This window comes from Ostrinia nubilalis, chromosome 28 (assembly GCF_963855985.1).
Source record: "Ostrinia nubilalis chromosome 28, ilOstNubi1.1, whole genome shotgun sequence".
In the NCBI taxonomy this organism is placed as follows: Eukaryota; Metazoa; Arthropoda; class Insecta; order Lepidoptera; family Crambidae; genus Ostrinia; species Ostrinia nubilalis.
The window spans coordinates 6166362-6179215 of NC_087115.1; the positions used below are offsets into that span (position 1 = coordinate 6166362).

The window sequence follows — 12854 nt, forward strand, 5'->3', positions numbered from 1 at the left end:
GTTAAAATGCTCCAGAAAAGTGGCTGTTGCAACAGATCCTGCAGGCAGCTCATCTTAAACAATATTACAAGTTTTAGTTAAGTAATCAGATATTTTGACAGCATTTCTTAAAATAAAGAAAAGGGAGAAGAAACTAAGAAGATAATAATTTGATAGATAATTTATCCAAACAATATATTGGGCACAAGCGGCCGCCCGCGACTTTGTATGCGTGGATCCTGTTTTACCCCTATAGCCTATAATGTTATTCTGTGTTATAAAAAATAATACTGTATGGTTTCATTAAAATCCGTTCAGTAGTTTTTGCGTGAAAGAGTAACAAACTCAAACATCCATACGGACATCCAGACATCCAAACTTTCGCATTTATAATATTAGTAGGATGTTATTATGACGTTTATACAATAACGGTCTTATTCATAATCATTTTTCACATTTTATCAAATGCTTATTAGAGGTTTATAAAACGTTTGATAAAAATTGTTATTCATAATCGTCATTTAGCGCTAAAATCCTCTTATAACTGTGTGATAAGTTATCGAGAGCTCGGGCCTTGTTTAAAGCTCTAATAAACCTATTTTAACCTAACTTTTATAAATGTCATTTCATATGAATGTCACTTCGTTGGTTTATTTATTCAAAATATCCTTGCTGTGATCCTTGCTTGTGAAAATGAATGCTATAAATGCAATTGTGCATTTAGCCAATAATGCCGACCCAGCGCGACGTAGAAAGCTCTACCGCCAACGAAGCAACCCATTCGATTTGCGGGACCTAAATTTTAAAATAAAATATAGGTTCAATAAGGACACAGTGCGCACCATCATAGATTTGGTGGAAGATGATCTGGTTCAGAGCGCTAGAGGTGGTGGCACGTGTCCTGAACTGCAAGTTTTAGTGGCCATAAGATGTTGGGGACGTCGTGAGGTAAGCACAAAAAAGTGTTTTATTTTATCCCTTTGTCGTGGCTGCTATAATTATTTTCATACATTTTCAGGTACAAGATGATGCTGGTGACCTCCATGGCCTAAGTCAGCCGACAGTGAGCCGGATATGCGCCAGAGTCGCGCATGCAATCGCGAATAAGGCAAATTCCTTCATCAAAATGCCTATCACTATAGGAGAGCAGGAAAGAATTAGTGCCAAATTTAGAGCAATTAAAAATTTTCCTGGGGTGATAGGAGCCATAGATTGCACCCACATTAAAATTAAAAAAACCGGAGGTGACATGGCCCAGTACTATATTAATAGAAAAGGCTATTATTCCCTGAATGTTCAGGTAAAATATATTTTGATTTTATACAGTTTACAACAGAGAAAGATTTGTTTTAATAATGTCTATAATTTTTACTTTGTATGATCTAAATTTTAGCAACATTCAACACTATATTATTGGATGGATTACCTACAGGATACTGTTTTTTTTATTTTAGGTTGTCTGTGATGCTGACCTCAAAATAATGGATATAGTGGCTAGATGGCGAGGCAGTACACATGACAGTCGAATTTTTATGGAGAGCAATATAAAACAACGATTTGAGGATAGGCAGTTTAGAGGACGCCTTATTGGCGATTCGGGCTACCCTCTTCTGCCATATCTATTTACACCTATTTTAAGGCCTAGTCGTCCAGAAGAAGAAGCATACAATAATGCTCACATCTCAACTAGGAACACTGTTGAAAGGTGTTTTGGGGTGTGGAAGCAGCGGTTCCAATGCCTACTCCATGGCTTACCAGTAAGCCTCCAAAATGGAAAAGCTGTGATCATAGCATTGGCTGTATTACATAATATAGCCATTGATATGAATGACACATTGTTAGGTAAATGTTATCAATTTGACTGTACATAAGGAATACAAATCTTTATGACAAAATGTTGACAAATTCATAATATTTTTCAGAACAACATATGGAGCAGGTCCCTGTAACTCCGCAACTTTCGACGGAGAACAGTGTTCACGACAACCGACCTTCATTGTTGAGGCGTAGGTCGCAGTTGATACTACAAAATTTTATAAATCAACATTTTTGAATGGTACTAAAATACATTTTGATAAATTCCAACGATTTACTTTTATGTAATGTCATTTGAGTTCATGAAAATGTTGTATTTTAATTTTTCAGATACTGTTCCTGGCATCTTAATGAAAATAAAAAGAATATTTGATTGAAAAATACCTGTATTTCAATTTTCAGTCCAATTTGTTACTATCACAAAAACAAAACCTGTAGTTCTCTTTAAAAAAGCAATTATTCTGCAAAAATTCAAAACAAATTACTTTATATCACTAATTTAAGTACAATTAGTTTCAACAAACTTACTTATTAAAAATCACAGTTCAATTCTTTAAAACAAAGAAATTGCTTAAGTATAAACGTTTCTATTCGGAGGTTATCAACCTTCTACATTTAAAACAAAATAACCATAATTTACACTATTATTATAAAGGCGAATGTTTGTGACTAGGCATATGTGTATTTACTTTATATCACTAATTTAAGTACAATTATTAAACTTACTTACTAAAAATCACAGTTCAATTCTTATAAACAAATAAATTGCTAAAACAGATAGATTATATAGTCTCGAATAACATATAGGCTTCTTTTTATCCTGGAAAAATGCACAGATCCTGTAGGTTACAGAAATAGTAGTCTACGCAGGCGGAGTCGTGGGCAACAGCTAGTTAATAGTAATCTCAAACTCTTATTAAGTTATGACTAGTAAACATATTCATAGCCGTCTAAATATATTGCAGAAACACAATCAAAATGCGGATTGGAACTGCATAAAATACAAATTAAAAACAAACAGAAGTAAGGGAGGAACTAACTTATTATTTAGAATCTGTTAGTACTTGAAAAACTTTAACATCAAAAGACTTATTATTCTTTATTAATGTGAGTGTAATATTTAAGTTTTTCCTGTAATAATTGATGCTCAAGATCCAAGTTTCTCCCTTTCTTCCGTTCGTTTTCCATTTGAACTTCATGCAGTTCAATCCGGCATTTTGATTCTGTTTCTGCAATTTCGGAAATCCTAACTTTGCTTAAATCAATTAAGCCTTCTTTGTTTAACAGTTTCCTTTTTTTTTTGATTGCTGGTGCTTTAAAATTAGGTTTTGCTTTATTTTCTTTTGCCTCTACTTTTTTATTTTCTTTATCTTCCAATATGCCTCTAGTAGTACAAGCATGTGTATCTTCTATTTCTTCATCAAGTACCACCAATTCATATTGGATTTCTTCATTATTTATCAATTCCTGATCTTGCGTATTTTGAGTTGATTCCTCCTCTTGAATGTTAATTAATTCACTTTTATTTGAGTCCGAGTCAAATCTGTTAACATCGACTACAAATTAATTGGGCAACCAAGATGCTATATCATCAGCCCTATCGTCAGGCACTGATAATGGTGGACCACCGCCAGTTTTAATTTGAGCCTGCCTAGCAATGGTCTTGTCTTTCTTCGCACTGATTTTTATGAGGCTCCATTGCGATTTTAACTGGGTAATGGAGCGGTTCATACCAGCGCACATTGAATTAAACCTGAAAAAGAAATGACAGGATTTTGAATTACAGGTAAAGGCAAAATTTTATATTGAAGGCAGAAATCAAAAGATGTACCAACGTTGTTTGTAAATCAGCCCAAGCCGCAACCTTCCGTTTATTCGTGTTAGTGTCTGTATTTTTATTTTCGATTGCATTTACTCTTTCTTTCACCAACTCTTTCAGCAAATACTGAAAAGCAAACACTAGGCGTCAAACATAAATAAAACCATGCTACAAAAATTAGTAGGCACTTTATCAGGCTAAAAATAAGTACTACCTTATCTTCCTCCAACCAGTTTTCTGATCGTTGCCTTTTAGGCGGTCTGTTCTCCTTCGTCATGGACATAATTAGTATCCGATGTAACTAGCCGGGTCGTCGTAAGAGCTTATTGCAGAGTACAGGGTAAGAGGTACAGAATCCAGAACATACAATCCCAAGTTTTATAAAAGTTTGATAAAACTTGGGAGTTGATCGAAAAAACCGAAAACTTTATTAAATTTTCGTGCCAAATGTCAATGTCAGTAAGTAAAACGTCACAGCTGCCAATTTTTTGTTTTTTTTTTCTGCGATTTGTCTATGATTTTACATGGTCCATCAAGTTAAATCACCAAAAAAGCTGTTTTCGTTCATTCTTTTTGTATAGTCTGTGGAAAGAAAATATTAAACTCTGTTTTAGCTATCAAAGGTTTGTAAACGATTATGAATAACGTTTTTTATCAGAGGTTTATAAGAGTGTTTTAAGCCTATCAAACGTTTTAGCTAATGTAGGTTTTAAACCTATATTAGCATTTTATTATGAATAAGACCGTAATACTATAAAGTTTCAACAAAATCCCTTCAGTAGTTTTTGCGTGAAAGAGTAACATTCATAATACTCTTTTAATTTAATTTTAATTTGTACACCGCAAAGGTAAGACATGTTGATACCATTTTAAATGCTGACTTAACACCTTATGTAGGTACCTACACATGTTTGAACAAATAAATGTATCTTTATCTTTATACTCGCATAAACATACATTCACACACACTTTCGCATTTAAATAATATTATGTAAGATATTAAACCTTGGATTCCAGAGAAATTATTGTATTTCCCCGCAAAGAGGCTTCCTGTTTCAATATATGACAAAGCTCCTGAAATTGGCCTTTGTTAAGCCTGTAACGTTGCCTGAACAGAAGCTCTGGCATGTCTTCAAAATTTTCTTCATATATTCTGGCTAATTCTCGCATTTTCCGCCTTCTCCGCAATTCTTCCCTGTGGGCAGCCCACAAGAAATGTAAAGTATTCATTTCGTTAGATTTTGTATCAAATAGTAGGATAGGGCTATTTGAAAAATAGCATCTGACAGTTTTGGTGGTAAAAAAAATATGATAGAAATAAAACCTTGACATTGGCAGCGGGGCGCCACCGTCAATACCGGATCGCTGGTTCCGATTTTTTGCCATGTTGGAAACTATATAGTTGAACGACGGTAGCGCCCCCTTATCAATGAGTTTGGTGGGACAGTTCAGTTTAGGCATAGAGTTTAGGTCATCTTTAAGATGTTTTTATATGTCATTGGATTGGAGGGAGGAATGATTGATGAAAGTTTACATTAGAGCTATAAAATAATAATTTAGTTATGTAAAGACAGCCTAATATAAGTCCCTCTGTTAAAATTACATAATATATTTACTTTAATGAAGACATTTATAATATACTAATATTATAAAGCTGAAGAGTTTGTTTGTTTGTTTGGTTGAACGCGCTAATCTCAGGAACTACTGGACCGATTTGAAAAATTATTTTTGTGTTGGATAGCCCGTTAGTTCCTGAAGGCTTTAGGCTATTTATCATCACGCTAAGACCAATAGGAGCGGAGCACCAATCAAGAATATTTCAAATCAATGAATTTTTACCTTTTGAGAGCTGATGCTGCGTAAACGGTTAAAGTTTCGCAAAAATCATGTATGGCAGGATTGTTCCCCTTTAAAAGTGTTAGGATATAGAATTTTATCATGAGATGACATGTTGCTGGCAGGTTTTATTTTAAAAGTAAACAGCATTAGAATAAAGTTTGAAAATAATGACAGGTGTAGAAAAGCAAGAAAATGTGACATTGTATCATTGTATTATTGAATTTCGATAGATTCAGTTGTAAATGTTTTAATATTTAATATGTAATAGATTTTGATAATATTTTAATAATAAAGTGTGTGTGAGTATTGAAGTGGCGTTATTATGATTGAATAACCTCCCAGGAGTTGTGTGGAGAGGCACACTCCTCGAACAGGTTATGGGCCCAGCGTACGTACCCAGAGGGCTGTAAGAATTATCTCTTGAATAAAAAGAATGAAAGTTAAAGATCTATTCTGATTTTGTTTTGGAAAATTTTAAAATAACAATATTATGTCGGAAGAAAATTTTAAATTATCAACGTTATCAAAAGGAGAAGACTATACAAACTGGAAGAAGAAATTGATATTGTTATTGACAGCGAAAGATATAGATTGTGTTTTGGAAGATAATGCTGAGAGCAAAAAGGATTTTAATAGAAAAGATGCAAAAGCAAGATACATCATAATAAGCTCATTATGTGATAAATTTGTTGTATATGCATTGAATTGCAATACAACAAAAGAAATTTTACAAAAATTTGACACATTATTTCTAGGACATGAAGATACACAGATTTGCCAACTTTTGGAACAATTTTACAAATTCAAATTTTCAAATTCGGATTTGATGATTGACATAGCAGAAATTGAAAATCAAGCAATAAAATTAAGAAATTTGGGTTACAGCATAGACGAAAAACAAATCATGATTAAAATTTTATCAAGCTTACCAGAAAAATTTGCCTTTTTTAGAACTGCGTGGGAGTCAACCCAAACTTCGGAAAAATCACTAATAAATCTACTATCAAGAATAAATCTAGAACTTACTATGCGAAAAGAAAATCAAAATCAAAATTTGGAAAAACCCGAAATGACGCCGTCTACGTCAGCAATAGAAACAAATGACAACGCATTTGTAGTCAAGAGTTGTTTTCAATGTGGCAAGAAAGGACACATTGCCAAGTATTGTCGGCAGAATATGAATGCAAATCGTGGATGGAAAAATAATAACCTGCAATGCTTCAGATGTCTGAAGTTCGGACACAAACATACGGAGTGCAGTCAACAAACGAACTGTATGTACTGCAAGCATAATTCGCATTACACGAAATTCTGTCTACAGCAACATCAGCATGTGAGTAATTTTATTCCTTTAAAAACAACTGTGGACTTCATCCTGGATTCAGGAACCAGTAGTCATATTGTTACGTCTGAAAACTATCTGAATGACAAAGAAGACATAAATTATAGAATTATGACTGCTGATGGAAACATACATCCAGTTAACACCATGGGAAATATTTATACAGACAATATTAATTTTAAGAATGTTTTATGTGTACCCCAACTTAAAAAGAATTTATTATCTGTGTCTAAATTAGCTGATGATAATTATACTGTTAAATTTTACAGAAATAAATGCCAAATCATGGATCAGAACTCTGAGTGTAAGCAGACAGGAGTTCGCAGAGAGGATGGCCTTTATTATATGAAACTGCCAATGGACATGTCAAAGTCAGTCGTGCATTCGAGGTCAGACAAAACATTCCTTATTAAAGGCTTCTGGCATCGTGCCTTAGGTCATGTACCTATAAACAAGACTAAAGACCTTGTTTTAGGTATAGATAGAAACTTAGTAGATGATGTAGACATCTGCGAAGTCTGCATACAATCTAAGCTGTGTAGAAAACCTTTTAAAACTGTTAGATATAGAGCTACTAAACCTTTAGAAATTATTCACAGTGATATTTGTGGTCCTATTGGAAAGTAAACATGGGATGGCTACAAATATTTTATTACATTTTTAGATGATTATACACATTTTGTTAAAGTATTTCTTCTTAAAAACAAGAACGAAGCTTTTTCTAAAATTTTAAACTTTATCAATTTGGCGGAAAATCATTTTAACACAACAGTTAAAACATTCAGATGTGATAATGGTGGAGAATACACCAGTGACCAATTTAAAACTTATTGTATTTCCAAAGGTATTAATATTGATTATACAATTCCGTATACTCCTCAACTGAATGGTAAAGCTGAACGGTTAAATAGGTCCTTAATGGAACGAACAAGAGCTTTACTCTTTGATATGCAGCTACCACATGAACTATGGGGTGAAGCGGTTTTAACTTCTGCTTATTTATTAAACAGATGTTCAAACACAGTAAACATTAAAACACCGGCGGAGATGTGGTTTAATAGAATACCAAATTTAAAACACTTAAATATTTTCGGATCATTAACATATTTTAAAAATAATTTTCAGTTAAATAAACTTGACTCAAGAAGCAGTAAAGGGCTTTTAGTAGGTTATACTAATAACGGATATAAAATATGGGATCTTTTACATTTTAAAATCTATTATTCAAGAGATGTAACGTTTAATAATAGTAAGAGTGATGTTAGTGAGTTTTTAAAGACGTGTTATAGGGAAGTGAGACTAAGTGATTTAAATAATTTATTTAAAGAAATTAGTGTTGATATTAGTGATGAAGATATTAATGGTGATATTTGTGATGAAGTTATAAGCGGTGGTGTTGGTAATGAAGAAGTTAATGAAGATATTAGAAATGGTGTTGAAGATAATGGTGTTTATGAAGAAAGAGTTACTGATGTTTTTGAAGATAGAGTTGAAGATGTTGAAGTTGATGGTGGAAATACTGAGAATATTGAAGATTGTATTGAAGAAAATATAAATTTGAGAGGGGAGGTTAGAGAAGATTCAGCTGTTGAAGACAGTGATGGTTTAAGGATTTTACCAAATAGAGAGAGGAGATTACCTTCTAGGCTAATGGATTATGATTTAGAGAGTTCGTTTTTAACTTTTACGGAAGTTTTGAGTAGTGTTGATAAAGATTTATGGAAGAAAGCAATTGATGAAGAAAAAGAATCTTTAGAGAAGAATAAAACATGGGAAATTGTAGAAAGGCAGGAAGCAGGAAATAGAAAAATAATATCAAGTAAATGGATTTTTACAATAAAGCCTGGTGGAAGATATAAGGCTAGATTAGTGGCAAGAGGTTTTTTACAAAAGTATAATATTGATTATAAAGAAACATATACAGGGTGACTTTTGTATCAGTATCCAAATTTTAATATAATAATCTATGAAGCGAAAGACAAAACACGTATTTTTTATTTTTGTATCGTCCAGTACAAAAATGTCAAAATAAAGCACCCAGAAACAGTCTGAAAAAACACTTACACCGTGGTCACGGCTCACTCGCTTACGCACGCACACACGTACGCGCCTGCCCGCGCCGCATTTCATTCATTGCGATACGATTTATAAGTTGTCGATTTTCCCTTCATACTTTCACGGGCTTAGGACCGTCAAAATGCAAAAGATTTCAAAGTGGTAATTAGTTTTAATTAAACAGACTTACTAATTTATGGTAGAAAAATTAAATACCTACGACAATAATTACGCTATCAAAAAGAAAATAAAATCACCGAGAGCGGTAACACTACTTTTCTTGTGTACCTATTCGGGGGTATTTATCGTTATTTTCATGTGCAATAATTGAGATTGCTTACCAAACCTACCTAACCTAACAACAAACTAACAAATTATGAGTAGTTATTTTAATAATTGCCCAAAGTGCATACCATTTTTCTCCAGACAGACTTGCACGCTTTTGTACATTGTCTTTGAGTTTATTTAAAACTACAGTGTCATTTCGCACTTCGCGTCTCGTGTAGGTACTTACCTACTTGCTCGCGGATCTCGATTCAGTTTGCCGCTAAAATCGTTCACCGGTTTGGCACTGTTGGGTTTAGTCCTTGGTTACGAAGTCGAGGTATTCCTCTGGGCCCGGTTCAAACTCTCTCCACTTAAAATGTAGCACCGAATCATTTCATAACACTCGCGCTGCGAATACATCGTTACGTCGACCGCACGACGGAACGATCGGCGCGCGCAGCGATACGCGCGTCTCGTAATGGGTTGCGCGGGCGACTGATTGAAGCGCCGCGCGGCCAGGCCGGCCGGTCGAGCGTTGCCACACGTTGCCAGCTCTCCGTTCGACCAGCTCTCCCGCAAAATGTTTACGCGCTAAGCGCGGTAACCACACTACGTGATTAATTGGTTAGGAAAAAAATAGTTGATGTTAAAATTTGACCTACCTATTTTTTATTAAAAATGTCATCTATAAACGATACCTAATGTCAGGAAAAAATTTGGATACTGATACAAAAGTCACCCTGTAGTCCAGTGGTAAACACAACAAGTGTTAGATTGTTGTTGGCTATTGCAGCTCAACAAGGGTTTAAAATAAAGCAGTTCGACGTGAAAACAGCATTTTTATATGGGGAATTAAATGAAGATATTTTTATGGAGATACCTTTAGGATACAACATAAAGGACAAAGAAAATAAGGTGTGTAAATTAAAGAAAAGTTTGTACGGGTTGAAGCAAGCGCCACTTATGTGGAATAAGAGGTTGACGGAATTTTTGAAGAAATTGGGATTGATACAAATGAAATTAGATCCATGTGTGTTTCATAATAAAAATAAAAATATATACTTAGCAATTTACGTAGATGATGGTATTTTAATTGGTAAGGATGAGACATGTTTAAATAAAATAATAAATCAATTAGAAACGGAATTTGAAATGCGGAAATTTAACAAAACTGAAAAGTTTATAGGTTTTGATGTGTTAATTGAAGAAAATTTTATAAAAATTTTTCAGGAAAGTTATATAAATCAACTTATAGATAAATTTAAATACAAAAGCTTAAAAGATAGTAGTCATCCAGATATTTTGATAGATACACATCAAGAGGGGAAAGGTGGTGATGATGATGTGCATCGTTATAGGCAATTAATCGGCTCGTTGTTGTATTTAGTGAACAAAACAAGATTAGATCTGTCGTTTCATGTTGGTTATTGTAGTAGACATCAGGAACATCCTAATTTGAATGATTTTGCAAATATTAAAAACATTTTTAGATATATTAAAAATACAGTTAGCAGTGGTATAAAATATGTTCGTGGCAGCGATCTAAGTTTAAAAGCATATTGTGATGCAGACTTTGCAGGTGATCCTGATACTAGGAAGAGCACGACTGGTTTTGTAGTGTTTTATGGTGGTGGTCCAATTCACTGGTGTTCTCGCAAACAGTCAGTAACTGCTTTGTCTAGTACTGAGGCTGAATATATATCTGCAGCCGAGTGTATAAAAGATCTGCTTTACATTCAGAGTCTGATTCATGAGTTGACAGGCGAGTTACCAAAAACACAATTGTTTGTTGATAATCAATCAGCAATAGTTTTGATTAAAAACGGAATCTTAAATAGGAGGAGCAAGCACATTGATGTGAAATACCATTTTATTAAGGAGAAATTAGATAAAAATTTATTAGAAATTTATTATTGTCCTACTAAAGACAATTTGGCTGATATTTTAACTAAACCACTGGATAGAACAAAGTTTTTGAGACTTAGACAATGTATAGTGAGTGATACATAGTGGACATTTGTGAAGTGACGAATTATGGAGGTTTATTAGAATATAAGGTTTTTGGGAGTTAACTTGAAATTTTAATTTTAAGTTAGTTATGTAAGGTGTTTAGGTTAATTAATTCAAAAGTATATTTGTTGTATGGTTGTATTGGGTAAGTTAGTTAAGTTGGGTGTTAAGGAGTAGATAGGTAGTTGTTATGATTATATAAAGATAAAATTCAGAGGGGATGTTAGGATATAGAATTTTATCATGAGATGACATGTTGCTGGCAGGTTTTATTTTAAAAGTAAACAGCATTAGAATAAAGTTTGAAAATAATGACAGGTGTAGAAAAGCAAGAAAATGTGACATTGTATCATTGTATTATTGAATTTCGATAGATTCAGTTGTAAATGTTTTAATATTTAATATGTAATAGATTTTGATAATATTTTAATAATAAAGTGTGTGTGAGTATTGAAGTGGCGTTATTATGATTGAATAACCTCCCAGGAGTTGTGTGGAGAGGCACACTCCTCGAACAAAAAGCTCTTTAAAAAAGTCCGCGGTAGCATATGTCTATCTTTTAAGGTTGGCTCATAGTAACCATTTTTATGCAAAAAAAATCTGTTTTAAAATAATGCATTATTTGCGAAGGTGTTTTTATAAACATGATATTAATCCTTATCCAAATAAATAAATTATTCACCACAAGTATTTAATTTTAAACATTCTTGCCCTTTACACCATTCGATTTCAATAAATATCTTAGGAGATATCCCAGTTTTAAAATCACATCGCAGCAAAATAATGATCAAGTAGGTACTACGCGCGCTACTGATGGATCAATGCACAGCCTAAACCGCTGATCGTAAAGACCTGAAACTTGGACGGTGTGTTCTTTGTATGACGTAAGCATCTGATAAGAAAGGATTTTCCAAAATTCTACCCCTAAGGAGGTAAAAAGGAGGGGCAAAGTTTGTATGAAATAACGAGATTCCTTCGTCCAATCTACTTAAAATTTTGCATAAGCATTCTATAACAGAATTAATGGAAGACGTGTTTCGTATTTTAGTGAAATGCACCCCCTAACTATGTTAAAAAGGGGTAGAAAGTTATTTTAGTGGTGATTTGCTTCAAAGTTGATATTAATTACTCATTAGTGCATTTTTTTACAATCATGACGTCATGTTAACGACTACCATACTCTAGGGGCCTCCACTTAACCTCGGAGTGGGTGCCCGCTGCGTGCGCTCGCCCAACAATGCATAGTAATGCATGAAAGTCATGCCGCGGGCACCTGCTTGCGCTGTATACATAAACTCATTTTCGCGCGAGAGTTTTGGCGGAGGCCCTTGAGGTAGTGGGAGTAGTCTTGAGGAAAAGCTCCTTCTCCCACGGCCAGTGGCATGCTGGAAGCTTGGTGATTCTAGCACCCGTAGGAAAATATAAAAAAAAAGTTTACCAATAATACTGCGGTAGGTGTAGTTTTCGATTTCGTTGTAAAAAAATAATACCACCGAGTAACTTTCACCGGATCAAAGGCCGAGCTGCATATTCATAAAATATAAGAAAAAAATATTTTCATGTTTATTTAACCTGATTTTTATATTTTAAAAGTATTTAAACATTTAGATAATAACGTTAAAACATTTAAAAATAATCGTATGAGGTGAATTTTAAAGACTTTTATTAAATTAAATTGATGCCAGAGGAAAAAGAGCATAATTACAATAAAAAAAACTCACTTTCTGA

The 12854-nt window shown here is 33.7% G+C and overlaps 1 protein-coding gene and 1 long non-coding RNA gene across 2 annotated transcripts; one reads left to right on the top strand and one right to left on the bottom strand.

Annotated features, from left to right (window-relative positions):
• The first annotated feature begins 410 nt into the window (after positions 1–410).
• LOC135085296 (putative nuclease HARBI1) lies at positions 411–2175 on the top strand. Its single transcript, XM_063980075.1, has 5 exons — positions 411–927; positions 998–1279; positions 1434–1821; positions 1902–2035; positions 2125–2175. Exons 1-4 carry the CDS (start codon positions 673–675, stop codon positions 2030–2032), a joined length of 1056 nt encoding a protein of 351 aa, XP_063836145.1. The 5' UTR covers positions 411–672; the 3' UTR covers positions 2033–2035; positions 2125–2175.
• A 1330-nt stretch (positions 2176–3505) lies between these two features.
• On the bottom strand, positions 3506–4138 carry LOC135085329 (uncharacterized). Its single transcript, XR_010260075.1, has 3 exons — positions 3828–4138; positions 3630–3753; positions 3506–3547 (listed from the first exon to the last, which is right to left on the bottom strand). It is a non-coding gene; the product is annotated as an uncharacterized LOC135085329 (long non-coding RNA).
• Between the last annotated feature and the right edge of the window lie 8716 nt (positions 4139–12854).